The following is a 26,727-nucleotide window of genomic DNA, read 5'->3' as shown; positions in this document are numbered from 1 at the left end:
TCCATGGTTCATTTTCAGTATTCAGTAGTCTCCCTTGATCTGTGTCCCTCACTCCCCCCGACTCTCTTTCCCCCTTCCTCTCCCCATGGTCCCCTGCCAGGTGTCTCCTGTTAGACCTATGAATGCAAACATATGGTATCTATCTTTCTCTGCCTGACTTATTTCCCTTAGCATGACACCCTCAAGGTCCATCTACTTTGCTACAAATGGCCATATTTCATTCTTCCTCATTGCCATGTAGTACTCCATTGTATATATATGCCACATCTTCATAGCGGCACTTTCTACAATAGTCAAATGATGGAAAGAGCCTAAATGTCCATCAACTGATGAATGGATCAAGGGACAGAGTGTTTTTAAAGTGACTCTTAAAAATCAGCAGGAGTTTAGGGGTGCCTGGGTGGCTCAGTTGGTTAAGTGTACGACTTTGGCTCAGGTCATGATCTCATGGTTCGTGGGTTTGAGCCCTCCATCGGGCTCTGTGCTGACACCTTGGAGCATGGAGCCTGCTTCAAATTCTGTGTCTCTCTCTCTCTCTGCTCCTCTCCCACTCATGCTCTGTCTCTCTTTCTCTCAAAAACAAATAAAGATTAAAAAAATTTAAAGAGGCGCCTGGGTGGCTCAGTCGGTTAAGCATCCGGCTTCGGCTCAGGTCATGATCTCACAGTTGTGGGTTTGAGCCCCGCATCGTGCTCTGTGCTGACAGCTCAGAGCCTGGAGCCTGCTTCAGATTCTGTGTCTCCCTCTCTGTGTGATCCTCCCCTGCTCGCGCTGTCTCTTTCTGTCTCTCAAAAATAAATAAAAAAACATTTTAAAAAAGTAAAAAAAAAAAAAAAGAATGAGCAGGAGCTTAGTAAGCATAGAAAATAAATTAGTTAGATCAGAGATCTGCTTTTTTCAGTTCACCCCTCTCCCTGCTGTGGTTCCTGCTCACAAATAAGAAATCAATGTTAGTTGTTATTTCATTACATAAAGAGTACTTACAGTTCTGTTCTACCACACGGGTCTGTTGTGAGCATAGCCATAGGAGCCTCTCAGAGCGTGTGTGCTATGGAGACATAGGGAACAGTACTTAAGTAATTCAACAATGAGCTCAAGAAGCTCAGTGTAGTTAGGGACAGAGACTGCAGAAATTTGCAGCACAGCAAAAGCAGTACAAACAGGGCCTGCATAAGTGGGCAAGCAAGTGATAGATTCAGTGCTGTGAGTATAATGGAGGAAAGAGTTGAATGTGGGGCCAAGTAGAATGCTCCAAGGGTTTGGTACAACTTTGAAGAATAGTTAGGATTTAGTTAAATAGAGAGTAAGGGAATGGGTATGTTCCAGTGGGAATGGAGGGTGCCATGGAATGAATGTGAATGAAAGCAAGAAGCAGAATTTAGGAGAGCCATGTAAGGCTCAGTCTGAGGATTAGCCTTTAACTTGATCAAGGTGTGCAACTTTGAAAATCCCATAGAAGCCCAGAGAGTAAGAGTAAATGAACTCTTTTCTTTACCTGGAAAACTCTTACTCATCTTTCAAGAGCCTTTCTGAAGTATTTGTTCCTAGTTCAGGATCACTCAAGTTTCTGCTCCCTGTTTCTGTAAGAAATGGGACCACAGCTTCCTCGTAATCTTGGCTCACATTCTTTTTTTCTACAAAACTCCTCTTATAGCTAGGTGGCTACCCTGGAACAAGCCCAAGTGCATTAAAGAGTATTTTGATCCAAAAATAAACAAGCATGGGATCCTAAGTAATCATTTATAAGAGCTTTGCAATAAGAAAAATGGATCAGTAGCAACAATTCTTTAAAATTAAATTACATAAATTTCATTACATTCTAAATATTTGGTTAGAGTTATTTTTTTATATAATTACCCACATTTAAATGTAAGGTGGTATTTTGTGGTATAAGACAGTATGACAAGCATAGCATCTCAGCAAATTATTTTCCCTTTAAAATTGGGTGTTTGGTACTAGTCAGTGCAAGTAAACTAACTCCTAAACATTACTCATATAATGTGGACCTTGTATTTCTAAATGTTCTGAGTTTTCAAGACATTCCAATATCTCTCTTATTAGAGATCTTCCAATTTATAACTGTTGGCAAGTCATGCAAATGGCCTTAAATCTTGTGTGACTCACAGACCGTGTTTGCAGCCCAACTGCCATTTTGTGGCATTTGCTGTAGACAGTAGGGGATCCCTGAAATTGTTTAATTAGGAAAATGATAGGGTGAAAACAGAGGTGTGCAACTTTGAAAATCCCATAGAAGCCCAGAGAGTAAGAGTAAATGAACTCTTTTCTTTACCTGGAAAACTCTTACTCATCTTTCAAGAGCCTTTCTGAAGTATTTGTTCCTAGTTCAGGATCACTCAAGTTTCTGCTCCCTGTTTCTGTAAGAAATGGGACCACAGGAAGGTAAGTTTGGCAGAGGTGTACAGAAATTAAAGTACAAGTTCAATATCCAGCCCTGACCACAGCCTAGAACTTCAGCCATATATATACAATTGCCAACACAACATATCTGCCTTATAGACATCTCAAACTTAACATTTCAGAATCCTGACTTGCTTCCACAAAACCTACACCTCTAAAAGTCTTCTCCATTCCAGCTAATAGCAACTCCATACTTCACATGTTTTAAGCTAAAAGTTCTGGAGTCCTCCCAAGGTTGTCTCCCCTGTCATCTCAATCTCCAGATATACCCAGGAAGCCACCAATGTTTGCCATTCTTCACCATCACCATGTTGGTCCAAATTACTGTCTCTTGCCTGAATAATTGTCTCCTTACTTCCAACCTTGACTCTTAGAGGTCTTTCCTTAATGCAGCAGCCATCCTGTTCATTTACTCCTGCCCATTCATGTTTCTCATCTGCTCACAGTCCTTTTCCCTCTCATGCAGAATCCAAGTACATTTGTTTCCAGTCTGGACCTTGCCATCTGCCCACCTCACTGCACACTACTCTTCCCCTTGCTCAGTCCTCTCCGACACAGACTCCTTCTTCGTCTCTGAACACTCCAGACATGTTTGTGCCTCAGGGTCTTTGTTCATGCTGTTCTGTCTAAAACCCTCTTATAAATAGCTATATGGTGTTCTCCTTTACCTCTTTTTGGTCTTAAATAACACTTTCTTTGTGGGCCTTCACTATCCATCCTGTTTAACTTTGCCCTCATGCCCATGTACCATTTTCTCCTTTCCTACTTAATTTTTCTTCACAATAGTTCACCAGCTAATGCAGTGTTATGTGCACCTTACCAGTTGTTTACCTCTTTCCACTAGAAAGTATGATTCATTAGGAAACGGAACCTTTAATTCTCTTTTCTAGTCACTAGAACAGTGCCTGATAATTGATAAGCATTCAAAACTTTGTTGCTCAGTGAATGAATGAGATGAGGTGCGACAATCCTAAGTAGAGTGGTTTTGATGGGAATGAAGAGAAAATGATGAATGCAAGAGACCTGGCAGAGGGTGACCCTGGAAGTTCTGTTAAGCCTGCAAGTATCTGCTGGGAGGGGGTAAAGGATTAGGGGTTATTCCTTCATCAGTGAGGAGACCGTACTGGGCAGTCATTGTATATTGAATGCTCAATACACTTGTCATGGAGGCTGCCGAAACTTGATTCTGGCTAGGAGGAACTTATAATTTTGTGAGGGAAGATTACATATGGTTAATGCTAATATATCACCCTAGGTGACTTGGAATAAGAGTGATTGATATGTTTCTGTCACTGACTTGGTGGGGCAAAGTAGGAATGAGAGAAGAGGAGAGAGTTTTGAAACTTTGGCCAGAGGGTCAAATGTGTTTTTAAAAACTGGACAAAACCTACTCACGAGGATGTCAGCCAGACTCTGATCCTAGTCTGTGGATTTCCTTGACTCATTCTTCAAAAACAGCTTAAGCTATTGTAAATTCATTAATTAGATAGACTTTTTTCCCTCTATATCCTTGTGCAAAGTCTATATTTACTCTCGGTTTTATCTTCCTGCTTTTCATAGTATTATTCCCTAGAAATAAATAGCATATCTGTATCTTGGTGGAAATTTTAGTTCTATGGATTGTGCTATGACTCAAAACATATGTTATTTTGAATAGAATAAATTGATTCCAAAGGATTATTTTTTAAGAAGATGAAAATGATTACAAGAATATAACATTCCAGTCTAAAACTTGTTGCAACAGATGTGCACCTAACCCATTAGAATAATGTTAATTTTCTCCATCAATGAATATCTTTCTATATTTGCCAGAAATGAGAGTATAATATAGAGTAAGTGTGTTAGTGCACAGCGTTCGTTCATGAATATATGATGATGTTGTATTTTAGAGGAAGAAAGAACTTTAATCTTAGCTTATTTCTAGAAGAGTATTTTGAGTTTTACTATACAAGTGAGTATAGGCCTCATATTTACAACATCAAAATATGATCAGCTTACTCTTCAGAATTTTACAGTGCCGTGGTGGAGACTGAAGCATGAGTATATAGCGTAATAAGTGTGAATGGTGTAGGATAAAGAAAATACAATGAGGTTGTGAAAAAGGGAGTCATTTGTTTCAGCTGGAAGGCTAGGGGAGGTTGCCCAAATGTAATGGCATTTCAGGGCACAATTATAGCATGTACAAGATTTCATTGGATAGAGCGGTGGGAGGAAAGAAAGATGGGGAAGGAATTCAGGTTTGGGGAACAGAGATATAAAAAAGCAAGAAAATCCAGGGAGTAACGGAGGATGTGTGTTAGAAAGAGTAAGTACTCCAGTATGGCTTGGCCATGGAGCACTTGACCAAAGTGACAGGAGGAGAGTTTGGAAACATGGTTGGAGACAAAGTCTCCTTGTGTGTGGTATTAATAAAGATGTCTGTTTTTAAGCATGTAAGAGTCATTGAAGAGCTAAAGCAATAGAGCATATTGGTAGTGTTTACATTTTGAAAATAGATTAAGATAGAAATAGTTTTAAGATTTCACCGAGGGAGTACTTAAGAAGACAGATTCCTGGGCCCCACACAAAACTATCATGATAAGAATCTCTGAAGAGTATGGTCCAGGAATGGGTGTTCTATAAATCCCTAAGATGATTTTTCTTTCCAGCTTTATTGAGATATAATTGTCATATAACATTGCGTAAATTTAAGATGTACGACATGATGGCTTGATATACTTATATATTTCAAAATGATTAGCACAATAGGACTAACACCTCCATCACCTTACTTATTTACCCTTTTTTTTGTATATGGTGAGAACACATAAGAACTACTCTATTAGCAACTTTCTAGTATGTAATAAAGTACTATTAACTATAATAATCATACTGTACATTGGATCCCCAGAACTTATTTATCTTATAACTGGAGATCTGTGTCCTTTGGCCAAAATCTCCCCATTTCTCCCACTCTCAGCATCTGACAACCACCTTTCTACTCTCTGTTTTTACAAGTTTGATTTTTTTGGATTCCACATATAAATGAAATCATATAGTACTTTTTTCCTCTGTCTGACTTACTTCACTTAGCATAGTGTTCTCATAGCATTCGCCCATATTGTTGCAAAAGGCAGAATTTCCTTCTTTTTTGTGGCTGAATAATATTTCACTGTATACATATACCACATTTTCTTCATCATTCATTCATTTATTCATTCATTCATTGATAGACACTTAAGAGATGGCCATGTCTCAGTCCTTACGGACAATGCTGTAAAGAACAGGGTCATGCAGATAGCTCTTTAAGATAATGACTTCATTTCCTTCTTGTGTATGCCCATCTGGTGATTCCTTCTGCTGCCAGAATGTCTGAAGACCTGTGTTATATTTATATTTATTTTAGAGTCAGTAGCAGTGCTGATGGAGGAGAGGGCTGATCAGGGGATGCTTCTGAAATAGAAGCATTAATAGAATGTTGGAGACCCTTTGGACAGAGAGGTAAGGAAAGAGTCAGAAGATGACTTGAAGGTACCACTCTGGGATACAGTGTTACTAGTGATGCTGAGAACAGGACAGAACAGAGGGAGTAGGAGGTGGAGAGCTGGATGCTTACCTCTTGAGGTGATTGATTAGAGGGGTTGCCAGAGGCAATAACAAATTAAGTTTCAGGTGTCCAATCTCATTTCCCTATTTTACCAATGAGGAAAACTGAGGCTGTCAATGGTAAATTGACTAATCTGAGGTCACGAAACTGGTTGGTTAGTGGTGGAATAGTAAATGAATGTGACCACTTTAACAGAAAACCCAACCCACTTCCTCCTATTGTTTCTATGCCTATATAGAAGATTCACAGCTTGGTATTGTCCACTGAGAACATCTACTGAGTACTAATTACCAAGTGAAAATCCATTAAATCAACATTAAGACTGAATTGCTTGTGTATATTTTTAGATGAATCTATGACACCAAATGGACCACTTAAGGCTGTTGGGACAGAGGGCCAAGTGTTAATTTATAAGGAATATTTTAGCTTTAGAAGCAGGAAAGCAGCAGGGGACGTAAGAGGTCAGCCAGAACAAATTCATGAACGTAAAACATGCTTGACATATAATAATAAGCACAGGTGAGAAAACTGAGTCTCACAAAAAGTACATTTGTCTAAGGCTGCTGCACTGGTAACCAGTGATTAAAATGAAGACCAATATCCTCTCACCGTTTAATTTATTGTCTTCTACAGCAAAGTTATCCAAAGTATTACTGCAGCCATCATATTAACTTTTGTGATTCAGTTGATTGCTTTGTCATTTAACTTCCCTAGAAGCTGAACATTGAATCATGAGTCACATCAACATGGCTATTGATGTGTGTCTAGAGTCTAAGAGAAAAGGGAACCTACCTGGTGAGTTGGATCATTTTCAGTGCAAGCATTCAGTGTGACACTTCTTAGTTTAGCAGTTCCTCAAGGGCAAAAAATTATGTATTTCCAGCACAAAGCACAGAGCCTGGACCATATTAGCTATCCAGTAAATGTGTGTTCAGTAGTGATCTAACCCCACAGGGAATTTTTGAACTATGGTCTTTTTTTTTTTTTTTTAAGTAAATTACCTATGATAAACCCATCAGGTCTCTACATTGGCCATACATAGGCACTCATGAAAAGTCACATGGTTCTCATTCTTTTAATAAAAAACAGCAGAGAGAGCTATCAGCTGACAGAGGAAGGATAAAATGTGAGTGCTAGAAATGCCCTTGTCTGAATGTGGCCTCTTGTCGGAACACCGAAAATATAAACTTTTCAAGTTCATTAGCCCAGTGACTGCAGTATACAAAGATTACTTTTTTCTCATTGTTTCTGATCTGGCATACATACCCTCACAAACTCAAACACACACACACACACACACACACACACACAGATTTTCCTTTTTGAATGCCTTTAAAGATGTTAAGCCTATACATTGTTGTTGTTGTTTTTTTTTTTTTGCATTAGTCTTAAAGTTGAGCCTTTGCTATATATTTTACAAGTAAAAATCTTTCTTCCTCAGGACCTCCTTACTCTACTATGAAAACCTCTGGACAAGCAGATTATTGAATAACCCATGACTTCGCCTTTCATCTGATTAGTTCCCTGAAAGGAATCATAAGACAACTGTACAAAGCCTAGAGGCCTTCAGAGTCCTGAATGATCACAGAAGGCTTTTTTTCCCCCTTCTCTTCCTGAAATGTCATGGACACCCTAAGCAGTATCAAAGGAGATCACTGTTTGCATTAGGAACTAAAAAAAAGAAAGAAAATGAAAAAATTTAAAACTCATTTGGGAGAGATGATAGTTCATCTGTGGGTTGTATGTCATATGAGGAGTATTATACCACTTTCTTTCGTTGACTGGACAACTATGGGGGAAAACAAAGCTTCTGTGGTAAAAATCCATGTAAGGAATGTTTTAGGATGTCAAGTGCTGGCCTTTACTGAATGTTCTTCTTTCCAGTGATACATGAGTGAGCACACAGGCTCACACACTATAGGACCAATAGGGTGGAACCCTTGACCAGCATCCATTTTCACTAGTGCTTATGGATCATTTCCTCTTCAAATCTGCAGTGCTAATGCCTGTGTGAATATTAGCACTTACCAAAGAGTTTGTTAACTTGAATTAAAACTCACCATCATAATCTTTTGTACTCAGAGTTAAGTATAAAATGTTCTTAGAAATGTTGACCTATATGTTCTTAGATGAAGGCCAGTATCGGCATTTTATTCTTTTTGAGACAAGTTGGCTTATTAAATATATATATCACTTCATTTTCACTTGTATGTCTTTATTAGACTCTTCACATAAATAAATTACCAAATTAGAATAAAAGGCCTTTGTCTGGTTTAGGCCTTTTATGCAGTTTTAGGTTCAAGAAATATGAACCCACTCTTTATTAGCTCCTGTCTTCAGCTACTGCTAGTGGATAGAGTTACAAAGTTACTCCATTTTGTTAATTAGCTGAAATCCCAGTGAGTTTTGGTTATAAATTCTGCTCTGGAACTCTGGTTTCACTACCTACTTCGTACTGATTATATACTTAGCTCACCCTTGAAAGATAAGCACTTAAGCACTTTACCAAGGAATCTGCCTACACTGGAGACCTCGTGAGTTTCCAGTATATGATTCAGTTTACAATTGTAGTAAGTTTTTTATTTCTCTTTTTTTTTTTTTTGGTGATAGGTCAAGAAAGATTTGGAAACATGACAAGGGTCTATTACCGAGAAGCTATGGGTGCATTTATTGTCTTCGATGTTACCAGGCCAGCTACATTTGAAGCAGTGACAAAGTGGAAGAATGATTTGGACTCAAAATTAAGTCTTCCTAATGGCAAACCAGTTTCAGTGGTTTTGTTGGCCAACAAATGTGACCAGGGGAAGGATGTGCTCACGAACAATGGCCTCAAGATGGACCAGTTCTGCAAGGAGCATGGTTTCGTAGGATGGTTTGAAACATCAGCCAAGGTAATGTGACCTTAAAAGAGAAACCTGTTAGGCAAGATTCACAAAGAAAATAATCATAAAATCATTATCATCATCTTAATGATGATAATATGTGTTTGTTTAGTGATTTATATTTCCCAAATTGCTTTGAGCTCTTTTTCATCTCAAGGGGATGACTGGGCAGGGCAGAAATTACCATCCACAATTTGAGATGATTTTGACAGGGGCACCTGGGTGGCTCAGTTGGTTAAGTGTCTGACTGCAGCTCAGGTCATGATTTCACGGTTCTTGAGTTCAAGCCCCACGTCGGGCTCTGTGCTGACAATTCAGAGCCTGGAACCTGCTTCAGATTCTATGTCTCCCGCTCTCTCTGCCTCTCCCTTGCTCCCAGCTTGCACTCTGCCTCTCTCAAAAATAAATAAACATTAAAGATCTTTTAACAAAGGTGATTTTGGCTAAGAGAGCAAAAAGCAACTTGGACATGGTCACAGTGCTTATGATAATAAGTGATAATAGTTAATAACTGTGTTCGTTTAGTGAGTGCTTCTTGTATGTCAGGCATGTTTTACATGCATTTTCTCATTTAGTCATTAACAACAACCCTATTAAGTAAGTATGATTTTCAAGTGAATGAAAGAAATGGGCCTTGCATTCAGTGTCACTGCTTTATCCATGTATTAATTAATTTATTCTATCAATATTTCATATGTTTTTCTGTATGCCAGGCATTGTGCTTTGCCCTAGATGAAAAGATGGCAGGAACTCAGAACTACGACACTGAGAATACTGGAAGAGTGGAGGGAGATAGTAGATAGCACATGTCCTTGTGAAGAACATCGTGCGGTTTGGTGCTGCTCACTCTTCTGGGTGGCAGAGGACTTGCAGGGAGTGGGGCAGAGTTAAGGTGGGAAGAGGAAGAACCCCATGTGGCGCGATAAGGATATTATTCTTCCCATAATGCCCCATGCTGCCATCTCATCTGTCAGATGCACGGTTTTTGCTCTGCTCCCTTTTGCTTTTGCTTATATTTTTGTATCTCAGTACCAGAGAAAGGAAAAAAAAAACTTTTATGGTAAATTTTGAAAGTTAAAAAGATATATAAATTAAAAAGGTAAATGTTTCACTGTGTTTTTAAATGTTCATGTGCATATAAATATATTTTACATTAACATATTATAAATTTACACATATATTAAAACATAAATATAAAAATATATGAAACATTTTGTATATTTATATTTATTTATAAATAAATTATATTTTATAATCTATATTATACTTTATATAATATTTATATATTTTACATATAAATGTATACATATATTTTAAATTATTAGGATTGCATTTTGCATAGTTTTATATCATCACTTGCCCATTTTATTTATTTGTGGAAAACACATAGTAAATACTTAGGGAGCAGAGCACAGGCACTGTGCTAGTTGTTTGGGATTCAGCTATGAATAAGATAGGCATTGTCTCTCTACTTATGGAAATCACAGTAATACTTTATTGTGAACATTTGTGCAATCACTAGAAAAAGGTTTGAAAATATAACTTGAATGGACATTGTTCAAATAGGCTGAGGAGTCTCAGACCTGTTTTGTGCTGGAAAGCAAGAATGGTCAGATTTTCCCTGGCTCTAGTCCCTGGGGACTAGAGCAAGACAGACTGGCGGTGGGTTAACCTGGAGATAGAGTAACATGGTAGTTACTGCATTCCTACGGGAAAGTGGCAAGGCTTTGAATGTGGGTAAATGCTATAGGTATCGGAAAGAAAAACCTGAGTTGAGACTATCACTGAAGTTTATTTATTTATTTTTAAAACTTTATTTATTTATTTTGAGAGAGAGAGAGAGTGCAGAAGTAGGGGAAGAGCAGAGAGAGAGAGAGAGAGAGAGAGAGAGAGAAAGAGAGCGAGAAGCACAAGCAGGCTGATGCTGTCAGCACAGAGCCCGATGTGGGGCTCGATCCCACAACCTGAGAGATCATTTGACCTGAGCCGAAATCAAGAGTCATATGCTTAACTGACTGAGCCACCCAGGTGCCCCTCACTGAAGTCTGAATACCAGCAGGGATTAAGCAACTGCCTGGGTTGGAGGATGGTAGAGATGGAGAAGAGGGTGGTGGTGCCACTTTTTCTGTCCTTGTTGGGAGGTTTGTTTGTTCCCCCTCACGTCCTGGAGAGTCTCGATGTCTGCCTCTTCTCAGTGGCGTCTCTGAGCTGGCTTGTGTCGGGAAGTGGCTACTTCTCAGTGCCTGGCAGTTGTGCCTTCCTTCTTGGAGCCATGGTGTACTAATATGCTTTTGTCTTTCCTTCCAGAACCTTTTGTTTCCCTTATTTTTTAGGATTATCCTTTGATTCAGGATACAGTATTCATTATTTTCTAATGCCCATCTATTCTACTTGTCAGTGAACCTTTTTGATTTGTTTGATGAATTATTGTTGTAAAGAGAGAAATGTAGAGCAAAACTCACAGGTCTGATTAAATTACAGCAATTAAAGAAATAATGACTTTTTTATAGTTTGATTTTTGGATGTTAATCTTGCTTTTTTCTTATCTTAAATTTTTTTAAATGTTTATTTATTTTTGAGAGAAGGAGACACAGAATCCAAAGCAGGCCCCAGGCTCTGAGCTGTCAGCACAGGGCCCAATGTAGGGCTCGAACTCACAAGTGGTGAGAAAATGAGCTGAGCCAAAGTGGATTCTCAGCTGACTGAGCCACCCAGGTGCCCCATCTTTTTTCTTTCTGAATTCCAAAATGTGTGTGAATTCACCTATTCTCTTTATTCCTTAGCCCTACACTCAGTTTCACTTTACAGTTTCTGCATTTCCTTCAGATTCCTTTCTTTCAAAAGAATTGCTCTCTTGCCCAGAAACGCCAGGTACACGGGTAGAAGAGTAAGATTTTAGAGAACTCCTTTTCCCAATAGGTTACTTTACATTTGAAGGGCAAACTAGAGTGGATGACTCATATATATGGTGAGGGAATCTTGCATCATTCACTCATTCATTCATCCATACAACAAATATTATTGAACACCTGTTATGTACCAGACACCAGGAATATAGAAATGTATAAAACAGACAGAACCCTGACCTCATGGATAACAATAAAATAAAGAAGGAGAAGGAGAAGGAGGAAGAAGAAGAAGGAGAAGGAGAAGAAGAAGAAGAAGAAGAAGAAGAAGAAGAAGAAGAAGAAGAAAAAGAAAAGAAAGGAAAAGGCCTATGAATTTGTGGGGAGGGCTGAAATTGCTCCTAGAACAAAGGATCTCCTGGACATTTTCTCTCACCTCACTCTGACATTTCTTACTCAACCACAGCAGTCAAACTCTGCTTAAGAGCATGAGGTTCATTAACTTAAGGCCTGACTGACCCACTGTACTTAGATACTGGATTTTTAATCCTCTAAATCCCTGCCAGTGTAAACTTTGAAGAGAAGCTTTGTACAGAGAGGGAGTGGAGCGATTTCACAAGCCTAAAGTGCACTGAAATGCTACTGAGGGTACAAGGCCTCATTGTATTGCGCTCAACATCTTCCCTCCAGACATATTGCTGTTGAAATTGTTCTGAATGTCTCAATAATGAAAATGTTTTCCCAGTGCCAGGTTAGTATTCAAAGTTACTATCTAGCATCTTAGGAACAATACTGCCACATTGGCGCTGGAGTGTCAAACTGCTCAAAAAGTCTTTTTAAAAAGATCTCTGATAAAGCTCTGCTTAATTTCTGAGGATATTATTACAGCATTTACAAAATAGAGGCCCAGATCAGACTGTTTACCCAAAGGCAAGATGGCAGCATGTGGAGGTGCAATCCATTTATTCTTTGATCACAACATTTGGGATCAGGGAACATTTCCCATGGAGATCTTTCTCGTAGAAAGTCAATCTACTAACAATTAGATTCCTTTTGTGGGATGTCATGATCAGTCTGGTGATAAACAACTGATTTCCTTTTTTTTTTTTTTTTAATGTCTCTAAAACTTCTGATGGGCCAAAGGCCATGACCTTTGGCTTTGTCTCCATGGCCACATCTTGTAGCAATCCTGCAGCTTGACCATTTCTGAAGCTGAAAGTAATAGGATGGTAGAGGAGTTTGTCACTGGGACTAGCTTCCCATACATTTTGATGCTGACCCTACTGCTGAGGGATATGTACTTTTTCTGCTTCAGTCTTCTAGAATAATTTTCCAGAAGAGTTTTCCTGCCTCATTGCTGTTGCTGGAATATTCATGGTAGCCTCTGGCCGTGATTTAAGAGAGAAAAAGTTCCATGTATGCTAGCATCTCTGATCATGTTACATCATCTCTTCACATATTAAAACCAAGGGAATGAAAAGAAATACTGTCTCTAGTAAGTTGTGTTTTCTTTTGTTTTAAACCTTTATAATTTTTTCCTCAGCCATGTTTACTTGAATTCTACCTGTGGATTCACTAGGGCCAGATAATGTGTAATTGGGGTGATTCCATGTCCCATTTCCCAAGGGTGTTCCTGGTTTATCCTGCTGTCCTGGCATAATTATTGAAACACCCTGTTCCTGATTTGTAATTTGAATTCACATGGTCACCATATAGAGCAGGAACTTAGTACATCTCATTGTCCACATCATATCTTAGCTCTACTGATATCTATTTAATGCCCTCCTGTGTGCCCAAGCCCAGCCCATGTTATAAAGGTATGTTTTGGTAGATTTGTCTCTTTACAGTGGGAGCCTTGGTCTGTTCTTATTGGAGCATCTGCGGAGTTGGCAGTCCTACCTTCTGGGCCCTTCTCAGGGGCAGATGGGGCCCTTCTACCTGCTGAGCCATTTACCTCATATATTCTTGCTGCCCATTGCCTGAATCTCCACTAGTTGCTCTTCTTGGATTCACTTTCTGGCCACACCCACTTACCTTCTAGGGTTGTCCAGAACATTAAGTGTTATAATGGATGTGTTATGTCTGATCACACATACACACCACACCCACCCCTCAAACATAACATCTCTGTTATCTGTTAGCACAGCCCATCTGCTGGTCTGGATGTCACCATCTAGACTTAGCTCTGATGCACACAACATCTGCACTCGGGGAAAGGCTCTGTTTCTATGTTTTAGCCATTTCTAGGCGGTTCCATCCTGCTTTTATGGTGCACTGGTTCACACGTGGCTGTGTTTAGAAACAGGAGACCTGAAAAAAAGCCTGAGTAGATGGGAAGTAGTGGAGCAAGTAACATCTATCTGATGCTGGTGACGGGAAGTCACAGAAAGAACGGGAGTGCTCCTGGCTCATGCTCCCCTCCACCTCGTGCCCTGCTGCCAGCAGATTTCCTTTGCTGTTCCTCTATGTACAGTGCCATTTTAGGCCCACCTTCTTTCTTACAATGTTCTGAAATCACTGGGTTCCCCAGGAAAAAACTTTCTTATGTTAAACTCCACTCAGATTTAGTCCCTTCCCTGCAGTTAAAAAGAAAAATGTTGATGTGTGTCCTTCCGGGAGGAGTATAGTCAGTGTTTTCTAGAAGAACATATTAATATCTTACAGGGAGGAGTCGGTGTTCCTCAGTGTAATGGATGTTTTCCATGTATTCTGGATTTCTAGCAATAATTACACATGTTTGCTCTCTTTGGGGGAACCTCCAGCCATAGCAGGCTTACCTTCCCAGAAAGAACCCATTAAACTTTCTTTTGCTTTCTTTGCAGCCAAAGCATAGGCATGTGACCTAGATTCCACCAATCGTACTTATTTTGAGAGAGAGAGAGAGAGAGCATGAGCAGGGTTAGGGCAGAGAGAGAGGGGAGGGAGAAGATCCCAAGATCCCAATAAGAGCCCAATAACGGCCTCAGTCTCACAAACTGTGAAAGCATGACCTGAGCCAAAACCAAGAGTTGGACACTTAACTGACTGAGCCACCCAGGTTCCCGTCCACCAATCATATTGATTGAGAAGTGGGCACGTAGAGAAAGAAAGTACAATGTAAAATCCATTTTTTGGTGGTGAAGTGGGACCAGAGGCAGAGCAGACTCCATCCTTCAGAGACAGCAGAATTTGTAGGGTCTTGTTCTTGACCCAGAAAGAGAATCACTGCTGGCCCCAGGGATAGTTGCATTCAAGTTCAGTTCCTTGAAGCTTTGCGGATTATAGGCCCCAGTGATCAGTGGTGGCTGGCAGCTGTGTCCTCATCAGGCCTGTTTCATGTAGGGTTTCAGTTTCTGGAAGCTTAGGCTTGAGTCTACTTCATTAGACTGCTGAATAAATGTGGAAGCTACACAATATCTCTTGAGTACCCTATTCCATATTTGGCAGCTTCAGATTCTGTGTTTTGCAACTGAGAACCTGGACTAATTACATACATGGTCAAATATGTTTGAGAAATCCAACCTCAATAGCTGCTTCCCTTGCTGCAGGTCTTTGGAGGACTTTGATATCCTAATGTGCATTCTGAATCCCCAGTAAGAGCTATGCCTGTGTTTCTTGCTGATTGCTATATGTGAACATCCTGCAAAGATTTTCATGCACACACACTCATTCAATCCTTAGCATGAGCCTACAGAGTAGTCATTATTACTATTGCCATTTTAAGGAAAAAAAGTTGAGACTTGGGTGACTTCCCTAAAACTGTATAACTACTGCCTGTGTTTTCATTCATTCTAACATATTCTTTTTGCCCTTTCATATGTTAACATTTCAAAATCAAAGTGTACCCTATAGCCAGTGTGGATTTCTAAAAAAACAAATGATGGCTTTTCTTGCTGTCTCCGTCAAGAGGAGGGGCACCTGCGTGGCTCAGTTAAATAAGTATCTTGACTCTTGATTTCGACTCAGGTCATGGTCTCGTGGGTTAGTTACACTGAGCCTCGTGTCTGGCTCTGCCCTGACAGCTCAGAGCCTACTTGGGATTCTCTCTCTCCCTCTCTCTCTGCCCTTCTTCCACTCTCATACATGTGCTCATTCTCTCTCTCTCAAAATAAATAAATAAACATTAAAAAAAGAGGGGTCTACACCATGCAGCAGTACCTAAATATGTTTGGTCATGTAGAACACGTAATAAAATAGTGGAACAAGCTTAAGAAATGCTGGCCTGGAATTCTCATTTAAAAGGAAAGTTTTTTGTGTTTGTTGTTTACTGGGATATTATTATTATCATTACTATTATTACTCTGTAAGCTAAAATATGCAGCCATTAAGAAGTGGCTAGTTTTTCTGGAAGCTGCCTTGAAGAGTAGTATCACATCTGATTTATTTTATAGGCTTCAGGCTTCTTGAAAATATACACTTAGAAACATAATGCATTTGTACAAATTGGAAATGCATAGATAATTGCACCTGGGTATGGGTAGATACCTATTCTAATTCATTTTTTAGTGGATTGAATACAGAACACCATTAAAAAAAAACCTTTTATTTTTAATTGGGTAGTAGGCCATCTCTGATGATTCTCATTTTTCAAATGTCAAACCATGAAAAAATTCTTGACAATCACTGGTGCAATCACTGACTCAATACAATTTGTATTGAGTGATTGTCCAGGTCTGTGCTGTGAATGATGCATATGAAGGCCTTCCTGAGTTCAGAGCATGCTATCAGCATGCCAGTTCTTATTCTTACAATGTCAGAATTTCCTCTAGGAAATAGATCTTACAGGTTTTAGGCATCTGTCTCCAAAGAATTTAGAAGAGGTTATAGGATGTGCGTTCACTGACTTATTGGTTCCAGCACATTTAACCCTGTATTTTTAGCTGATCTGATTAGAGCTGTTTGTACTTAGGGACATAAAAGGAAGGACCCAATCTGAAATCTACCTCAGAGCAAAGTTAGAAGACATTATTTACAGGAAATGGTGGCAATGCTTAATACTCTGTAGCGCAACCTTTTGGATTCACTGCTTCTGACAGATTCTTAATGCCCTACAACAAAAAATGGAACTTGTTTCTTGAAGTTGAGAAGGGCTTAAGTGCCAGAGCCTGAAACCCAAGTTACTCACCTGCTTGTGAATCAGTTTAAATTAATAATAATGTTTTAATTTTTTTTAACTTTTTAAAAATGTTTTTTTATTTATTTTTGAGAGCAGAGAGAGACAGGTGAACAGGGGAGGATCAGAGAGAGAGGGAGATACAGAATCTGAAACAGGCTCCAGGCTCTGAGCTGTCAGCACAGAGCCCAACGCGGGGGTCAAATCCACAAACCGTGAGATCATGACCTGAGCTGAAGCCAGACGCTTAACCGACTGAGCCACCTAGGCACCTCAATAATGTTTTAATTTTTATCTTTAGCCACATTGGCTCTCCGGAGGTTTTCTAAGTCTATGCTTATAATTTCCTAGTAACCTGAGATCCAAGTATGACCAGAATGTCGCTGGAAAGAAGATATGGATCCTCAGAGGAGATAGCCATAGCTGGGTGTGCAGGAGTCTAGGTGTTCTGTATGTCCTTCTCTCCTTCATGGTTCAGATTTTCATTTCATAAAGCTTAGGTCCTTTCTGTCTGACATTTGGACAATTTTAATAGTCTATCTCCAGACTTTGTTTATGGTAGTCTGTATTGAGTGGTACTAAAACCTCAGCCTAGCCAAGGGACCACTTTGGTAACTCAAGAATCTTCTGTAGGCTCTACTTTTTGAATCTACTTCAAATTTAGATACCTTGGAATGTGGATCCGCAAACTTGCCTGCAGCCCAAGTATATAGCCTACCTCCTACTTTGTAAATACAGTTCATTGGAACATAGCCATGCTCACTGATTTATGGTTCTGGGATCAGCTTTCCTCCTGAATCTTGATCCCCAACCATGATTCCTTTCCTAAACTTCAGACTTCCATATCCTTCTGGATCTCATCTAGACAACGCTTCAAACCCAACACACCTGAAGCTGAATTCATCAGCTTTTCTGCCAAACAGCTCATCTGATGTGGAGACCGCACATGCCCCTGGACATCTAAGCCATGCACCCTTATATAACTAGGATACTCACCCTTCAGAAGCCCCTTGTTCCTGAGCATAGAAACCCCCACAGTGAGACTCTTCCTTGCCCCTTTCTCATCCCTCTGTTTATCCCTTAGTGACACTGAACTGCATCACATCCCCTGCTTACATCTTGCAGTAATAGTCCCCCTGTCGGGGACCTGCTTCTTCCAGGTATTCACGTCCCTCCCTCTCATTCTTCCTTCAGAACTCAGCTCAAGTGCTATTGGTTGCTAAGTCTCAGGTAGTCTCTCCTATGTCTTATCACAATTATGCCAAGATTCTTTCTCTGTGGGCCTGTCTTTTGCACTGCACTGCGAAATCTTCCTGGGTGGCCACCAGCTCAGTGGCTTTGCACATCCATAGTGGTCATTTGGTCAGTGGTGATTGGATGGAACAGAATTGTTAGCTGCACTGCTTTTCAAGGACTCTTTCAGAAGATTCTTTTACCCTAATATTCTTTCCCTGACCCATTGTGGGGGTATTTCTGTCCATAGAGAACTGTGCAGAAGCAGAAAAATTAATTTACTGCTGTATTTCCCAGGAGGACTCCACATCGTGTAACTGCTTTCATCCAGAAACCTCCGTGGACACTTTGCACAGCAGGGAGGTTGCAGTGTCCTGCAGTGCAGAGGGGGAGCAGAGAAAAAAATGAAGATGAGGGAAACAGCCCCCCTTAATGCCTTGGGCCCTAGACTGGGAACTGCAGAATTCTTTGCTTGTAACACCACATAGCATCATACAAGAATCTCCCATTAGCCTGTGGATCTTGTTATCTGGCTTATTCCTTCTTCACACCCTAGGACCAGAATTTACCAGTTTTCCCCCATTGAAATTCCCATCGTCTTGTTTACATACATCTCTCCTTTTGCTCAGGTTCTATCTGTCATTTGAGCCATGCACAAGGGCTAACATATTGGTCTTTTTTTTTCCTTTTCTCTTTTTCTTCTTTTCTTTTCTTCTTTCATAGTTTACTGTCAAGTTGGTTTCCATGTAACACGCAGTGCTCATCCCCACAAGTGCCCTCCTCCCTGCCCATCACCTCCTTCCCCACTCCTGCTCCCCCATCAGCCCTCAGTTTGTTCTCAGTATTCAAGAGTCTCTCAAGTTTTGCGTCCCTCTCTCTTCCCAACTGTCTTTCCCTCTTCCCCTCCCCCTGGTCCTCCATTAGGTTTCTCCTGTTCTCCTTTTAGACCTATGAGTGCAAACATATGGTATCTGTCCTTCTCTGCCTGACTTATTTCGCTTAGCATGACACCCTCGAGGTCCATCCACTTTCCTACAAATGGCCAGATTTCATTCTTTCTCATTGCCATGTAGTACTCCATTGTGTGTATATACCACATCTTCTTGATCCATTCATTAGTTGATGGACATTTAGGCTCTTTCCATGATATGGGTATTGTTGAAAGTGCTGCTATGAACATTGGGGTACATGTGCCCCTATGCATCAGCTCGCCTGTATCCCTTGGGTATATCCCTAGCAGTGCAATTGCTGTGTCATAGGGGAGTTCTATTGTTAATTTTTTGAGGAACCTCCACACTGTTTTCCATAGTGGCTGTACCAGTTTACATTCCCACCAAGAGTGTAGGAGGGTGCCTGTTTCTCCACATCCTCTCCAGCATCTGTAGTCTCCTGGTTTGTTCATTTTAGCCACTCTGACCATATCAGTCTTTTCTTACTACTCATAAAATGGAGTTCCAGAGAGGCTTTGGAGAAAACAAGCCCAGACTTCAGATATAGTCCAAAACTCTATCCAGTGACAGTGATTCTTGAAAAGTTGTATATCAGGAACTCCTGAGGAGCTTGCTAAGGTTCCACATGGTTCAGCCATGCTCTGAGGTGTCTGTCTGGAGGGCCACAGAATGCATGTTTTTAGAAAATAGTCTTTGGTGATGTTGAGATGTATTGTGTTATACTTCATTCATTCATTCATCCATTCATCCATTCATTCCTGAAGTATTCCTTGAATAGCTACTACATATTCAGGTAGACACTTTGCCATCCAATGGGGTACTGACTATAAGGGGCACAGACTTTTCCCATTAAGAACTTCTCAGTCTCCTAGAAGGAAACTCATATAAACAAATAATTACAATACAGTATGAATTCTATGCAAGGTGTAGGAACACTTGATGGAAAGCACATTACTTGTGCCTGAGAGTAAGACAGCCTCCTTGATGCTTGTTCTGTGTCACCAAGGATGAGAAAGTCCCCGAAGGAAGATCCAAAGGGGGCTAGTAGGAAGAACTCTTTTTTAAGGAGAGCCATGCAGAAGGGCTCTAGAAGCTACTGTTAGGAGATCCTGGGTATTCTTAAAAGCAAAGACAAGCTTTAATCTTTGCTCCAGAATGTCTTAAGTAGAAACGTGTCACTACTGCAGAGTTAGTAGCTTTATCAGTCATCAGAAAATTGTCAATACAAAACCACAAAGAATCTTATTATGAAGAAGCATAGTTAAACTTATGGTTATGAAACACACTCATACTCTTCTTCCTAGGCCTTGTCCTAAGTGCTTTATTTGTTTCATTTACTTCTCACAAACCCTCATGAACAAGATAGTGTCATGCCTGTTTTACAAATTAAGGAGCTGAGGCTTAGAGACGTCAAATGATTTACCCATGATCAAATGGTTAGCAAGTGGCAGAGTCAGAATTAGAACCCAAATCTGTCTATTCAAAGGGATCTTTGAATAGTTGTTTTTGTAAACCCGCTACAATTCTCCATTATGTTCCAATTTCTAAAAAATGTGTTGAAGTCTCTTGAATGGTGCTGCATATTTTCACATTCTTTTAGTTCTTGAGATTCTAGCTGAAAAAATTTTATTTCTTTCAAATAATTTTTTTCAGTGTTTTGGCAAGGAAAGGGTATAAACCTATTCCCTTAATCTGCCACGTTTAACCTGTGAACTTTGACATTTATGTTGACTGTCTACTTCATTTCTGACTCAAGCTTAGTCATTATATAATTTAACTCATAATAATTTCTTTTAAACTTAGGGTTATTTTATCCTCATCGTATTATGTGGAAAGTAAAGCACAGCAGGATTTACATAGCTACCCAAAGCCATACAACTTCTGAGTCTCAGAGCTAGGATTTAAACTCAGGTCTGATTGATTCTGGATATGCCTGGTGCCTTCCATACCAGCTTTCTACTTTGAAAAGACAACCAACAGGCAAAACCTGTGTCTACTCTGTCAGAACCACTGTCAGAACATCCCAGGAAGTGTTACTTCCTTGTGTCTCTAGGGGTTTTGTTAGTAAGACATTTGTCTTCTCCCTTCCTGTGTTACTTCATTATTTTTCAGTATTGATTTTGTTTGTGCCTGTTTTCTGGTCCTTTACTTTCTTTGATGTGTCTTGTTTGCCATCTTTGACACAAGTGGTCTTAGATTTGTGGGCAGCAGCCTGCTCTCCCAAGGCCTTCTGTTTCATCTCTGTCTGCTTCACTGACTAGTGAGGTATTGATTTCTTGGGAGGGCCTGCTGGGATTGGAGGAAAAACCAATATCCCATTAGATAGAAATGAGAAGCAGCAGCAGTTTCTCAGCAGCCTGTTCATTGACCTAACATGCTCGGACACTGTTCAAAGACTCGGTTAGCCTGACGTGTCCAGGGGTATTCTGAAGTGATTAGATTGTCATAGGTTTAGGGTAGAAAAGTCAATGATGGTAAAATCAAGGGCTGTAAATCTGTTTCCTTGAACTAAACGAGGTGGAATCATCTTTTGAGAATTATTTGCCTGTCAAAAGTTGCTTCAGGGGAAGGAAGTTCTCTGTAGAAAGCTTTTCTAATTCTTGGCCCATCTGAATTTTCTAGTGTAGTCAAAATCTTTGTGTATCACAAAGCAAGTCCTCCAGTTATGTTTCACAAGGTTCCCAAAATTAAAGAGGGTGTCAGAAATGGGGTGCCTAGCATTGCCCATACAATATGTTTCTGAGACATTGTCTATAAGTCCCAAATTTTAATGCTGCCTCAAGAAGCCCATTATGATAGTTCTCCCTGGGTGAGTCCCTTTGAAAGGGAAGAATTCCTTTGGAAGGAGAATTCTCATCCTCTGGTTCAGCTGGTTATATGTTTAGTTCTTATGTTTCAGATTTCATAAAGCATGGATATGAGCAGTACCGTCAAATGATCAAGGTCCAAAGAAATCTACTCTTTCCACAGTAATAGAAACCCATACTGAACCCCCAGATTATCATGTTATTATATCTTCCTCTATCATTGCATGGAAACTCAGGATAAGTAGATTTGGAGAGTACTTTATGATCTTCTTGTGGTCTAAGTACTTATTTTATAGTTTAATTCATCCATTTTTCAAATAATCAGTGAGCGCCTCTCCTCTATGTGACAGGCACAGTTTTAGGCACCAGAGCTATCTTAGCAGACACAACAGATAAAATCCCTGCCTTCTTGAAGCTTGCATTGTAATGGTGGAGGCAGGTAATGAGGAGATGAATAAGTGCAATGTATATAGTTTGTCAGTAGAGCGAGCAGGAAAGGAGTGTAGAGCTAGTGTGGCATGTATGCTTAGGATATAAGAAAGAGTTCAAAGAAACGAGAATACTTTTAGATAGGTACCACCCACCTAAGGAAGGTTTTATTAGAAAGTGTGGTGGTGTGTTGTATATAGATTTAGTTTTTTATGTTCAAGATTTGAAAGAGGGATAATACTGAGCTGTAGAGATTCCAGAGGGCAATGATCCAGGAAGAGGGTATGGCACGTGCAGACACATTGTGGTGGGAGAAATAGAGATGAGGTCAGGAAGATGACAGGGGTCATGCTGAGTCGTTGGAGCACTGTAACAACTTTAAGTTCTGCTTTGAGTGAGATGGAAAGACACAGGGTTTGATCAGAGGTGTGATAGGATTTGATGTAAACAATCATTCGGATGGGTATGTTGAGCCTCGATTGTAGTGGGAAAAACTGGAAGCAGGAGATTAGTGAGGACTCAATTTGCAGCATCTAAGAGAGAAATGGTGGGAAGTAGTCAAAGGCGACATGCCTTTTTGAAAAGGCAGTCAAGAGGATTTCCTGACAATTTGAATGGAGGTCATGAGAGAAAGGGAGGATTCTGGGAGAGCTCTACAGTATTTGGCCTTAGCATCTAGAAGAACAGAGTTCCCATTTTCTGAAGTAGGAGCCTTGTGTTGTGGAGGGGTCAATGGGGAGATGTCAAGACCTAATTTTGTATATGTTAAAATCTAGAAGACCTCTAAGAGCAGATGTCAGGTAGATAGCTGTACATGATTCTGGAGTTCAGGAGGAAAGTCCAGGCAGCAGGTCAAAGGACAAGTACTGATCCCTGGGCACTCCCACATTTGGGTGAGAAAATGAGGCTGCACAGAGCAGAAGTAGTAGGGGGCATAGGTATTTTCCCAAAAAGCTAAGATTGGAACTCAGTGATTTCTTCTCAGTATGTAACCGTAATAAGATTACATGCAATTAGCCTGAAATTTCTTCTTCTTTACCTGTGCTATTTTCAGTATAAGGTGGGAAAATGATGAACTAGAGAAATGTACACAGCATAGGCTCTCTCTTGAAAGCATCAAAACTGGGTTACTCACTTCATGTCTGCTAGTTGGTGGGCCTAAAAAGCAAAGTAGGAAAGTGATTAAATGGTTGTCACCCTCTATTCTATCAACAGGACACTTTCTTTCAAGTCACTGGGAGTTCTAACCTAGGCCAGATGTCCATGGTATGATTGGAGCATGGCTTTCACTAGGTTTTAGGGAGGTGGGAGATATTTAAATCTAACTCTGAGAGCAATTATGTAAACTTAAGTTTCAGGTCTATGAAAAACTTTGTAAATTAAGTTCATCGTGTAGATTGAAAGTCAGCTTTTATTTGCCAAGAATGTTCAAGATGATGATATTTAACATTTGAATAGTACTTTCAAATTTAGAAATTTTCTAACATTTACTTTCTTATTTGGCTTTCACAATTCCTCTGATTTTTCACTCTTCTGTGAAACTCTTTGTTAAGAACTCCTGCTTGTTGTTCACGTGAAATGGCTTTAAGAAACCTAATCATTCTGATTCCCTCCCCTGGATACTCTGTAATGTGTACATCTCTTTTTCTTTCTTTCTTTCTTTCTTTCTTTCTTTCTTTCTTTCTTTCTTTCTTTCTTTCTTTCTTTCTTTTTCTTCCTTCCTTCCTTCCTTCCTTCCTTCCTTCCTTCCTTCCTTCCCTTCTTCTTCTTCTTCTTCTTCTTCTTCTTCTTCTTCTTCTTCTTCTTCTTCTTCTTCTTCTTTCTTTCTTTCTTTCTTTCTTTCTTTTTCTTTCTTTCTTTCTTTCTTTCTTTCTTTCTTTCTTTCTTTCTTTCTTTCTTTCTTTCTTTCTTTCTTTCTTTCTTTCCTTTTCCTTCCTTCCTTCCTTCCTTCCTTCCTTCCTTCCTTCCTTCCTTCCTTCGTTTCTTTCTTTCTTTCCTTTCTTTCCTTCCTTTTCTTTCTGTCTTGTGTAGTGGCCAGATCTGTAGATTACATGCCAGACAGACTGGACAGAGCATGGTATAATGAGGCTTTGACTTACCTTGGTTATATCACATTTTTAATTTTATATAGTATTTTACTGCGTTAATTTATTTTAATAGCTGCAGCAAGCTGTTGATGTGTATACACTCATAGTCATCTAAAAGCTCCTTATTTTTGCAAATAGTATGCTATCAAATAAGGTCTTTACATTACTGATAGAAGCTGCTGATAATTCAAGCCCAAGTGTAGGATTTTATACTAATGGCCATTAAATTTTCTTCTGAAGTTTTAATCTATAGTTCCAGTTTCATTTTTAATCTATTATCTTTGTTTTTATAAGTAAAGTGTCAGTTTCAGTCAGGGTTATGTGCATCCACATTTGGAAGAGACCCTAAAAACAATGACAGATGGCTGTTGACTGGGGGTTGCTTTCAGGTTCTAGAGGCTGATGTCAGTTTCTAGCCATGTGGCCTTGTACAGCATGGCAGTTTATCTCTTCAAGGTCAGAAGGAGAATCTGTCCCCAGTCATCCACAATGAAATCTTATCTAAGGTAACCTAATTAAGGGAGTGAGTATCCATCATGTGCATAGGTCCTGGTTATACTCAGTGGTCATGTGCCCCAGGCAGTGGGAATCTTGAGGATGGTATAGACTTCTGCCTACTATCCTGGTTTTTAGACAAGAATAAGTATTCTGGAAAGATTAAGGGTAAAAGAATGTAACAGTTGAGTTTACCCATACCACCTCCTCTTTTTTAATTTCAGGAAACAATAGCTTTACTAGAAGTTTACCCAATAGACTTCTGCTTATATTTCATTAGTCATAAATACTCTTGGCACAAGGAAGCCAGGGAAATCAAGTTTTTGCTACCTACATATATTAGGATTTTGTTAGAAAGGAAGAAATGATATTGTGTGTTGTATAGATAGCTAGGGGACGAATAGAAATGCCCAAGTGCAGAAAGTAAATGTTACCTAGTTTTAGGAAAAATAGGACTTAATAATGAAAAACAAGGGGTGCCTGGGTGGCTCAGTTAGTTGTGTCTAACTCTTGATTTCAGTGCAAATCATAATCTCATAGCTCATGTGTTCAAGCCCCGTGTCAGGCTCCGTGCTGATGGTGCAAAGTCTGCTTGGGATTCTCTCTCTCTTCCTCTCTCTCTGCACTGCATGCTCGCTCTTTCTCTCTCTCTCAAAATAAATAAATAATTAATTGATTAAAAACAAACTCGAGGGGAAGAGCACTGGGTGTTGTATGGAAAACAATTTGACAATAAAATATTATGGAAAAAAAATAAAAAAAATAAAAACAAACTCACACATAAACTCCCACCCAGGATTAATCACTGTTAACATTGTCTTTCCTAATTGAGTCATATTATATGCAACCTTAACATTTATTTTGGGCATTTTCCATGGCATACACATTGTAAATATAGTTTTTAGTAGCTGAATCATACTGTATCATAAGGCCGCACCATAATATCCTCTATAATTGGCCCTCCTTTTCTTATTATACATTTAGGCAATTTTCAGTTATCACTGTTATAAATAATGTCATGATGAGTATCATTATACATAAATTATTTGATGTATTTAAGATTCTTTTATTGGGCCTTATTCTTTTTTATTGGACTTTATTCTTAATAGAATTACTAGATCAAGGGGAATAGACATTTGTACAGTTCTTACTATATATTTTCATATAGATTTTCAAAAATGATGAGCTAATTGGGGCGCCTGGGTGGCTCAGTCGGTTAGGCCTCCGGCTTCGGCTCAGGTCAGATCTCACGTTTGTGGGTTCGAGCCCCGCGTCAGGCTCTGTGCTGACAGCTAGCTCAGAGCCTGGAGCCTGCTTCAGATTCTGTGTCTCCTTCTCTCTCTGACCCTCCCTCTCTCATGCTCTGTCTCTCTCTGTATCAAAAATAAATAAAACATTAAAAAAAAAGTTTAAAAAATTATTTTAAAAAATGATGAGCTAATTTATACTTGCCAACAATAAACAGAAGTGTTTATACCTCTATAAAGACACTCTAAAATCCAAATTTCATGATGTCACTTCTCCCTCTGGTATGTCTAGCAAAAATTTGCTCACTATGCCTTTTATGACTTCATCCAAACTTCTGATAAAAATGAGGTTAGTTCCCAACAGAGGCTTGAGCTCTGTGCCACTATCTACTCATTTTACTACAGAGCCTGTCCTAACCCATCTGTTCACAGGATGTGATGGGGGGCATTATACTAAAGATAAGATTTGTTTCTTTTTTTAAATAGTTTATTGTCAAATTGGTTTCCATACAACACCCAGTGCTCTTCCCCACAAGTGCCCTCCTCCATCACCTCCACCTCTTTTCCTCCCCTCCCCCTTCAACCCTCAGTTCGTTTTCAGTATTCAATAGTCTCTCAAGTTTTGTGTCCCTCTCTTTCCCCAACTCTCTTTCCC

At 39.6% G+C, this 26,727-nt stretch overlaps 1 protein-coding gene across 1 annotated transcript in view; it reads left to right on the top strand.

The window, feature by feature from the left end:
• The window catches only part of RAB38 (RAB38, member RAS oncogene family), a 60,397-nt gene that overhangs the window by 14,955 nt on the left and 18,715 nt on the right, over positions 1–26,727 (top strand). Inside the window, exon 2 of the mRNA XM_029957455.1 lies at positions 8,615–8,895. Coding sequence (XP_029813315.1) covers positions 8,615–8,895 — 281 coding nt within the window. The remainder of the gene's footprint in view (positions 1–8,614; positions 8,896–26,727) is intronic.

The sequence above is a fragment of the Suricata suricatta genome, chromosome 11, assembly GCF_006229205.1.
Source record: "Suricata suricatta isolate VVHF042 chromosome 11, meerkat_22Aug2017_6uvM2_HiC, whole genome shotgun sequence".
NCBI lineage: Eukaryota > Metazoa > Chordata > Mammalia > Carnivora > Herpestidae > Suricata > Suricata suricatta.
Note: the sequence above shows the minus strand (reverse complement) of the source record. Positions and strands in the feature narration are given on the sequence as shown.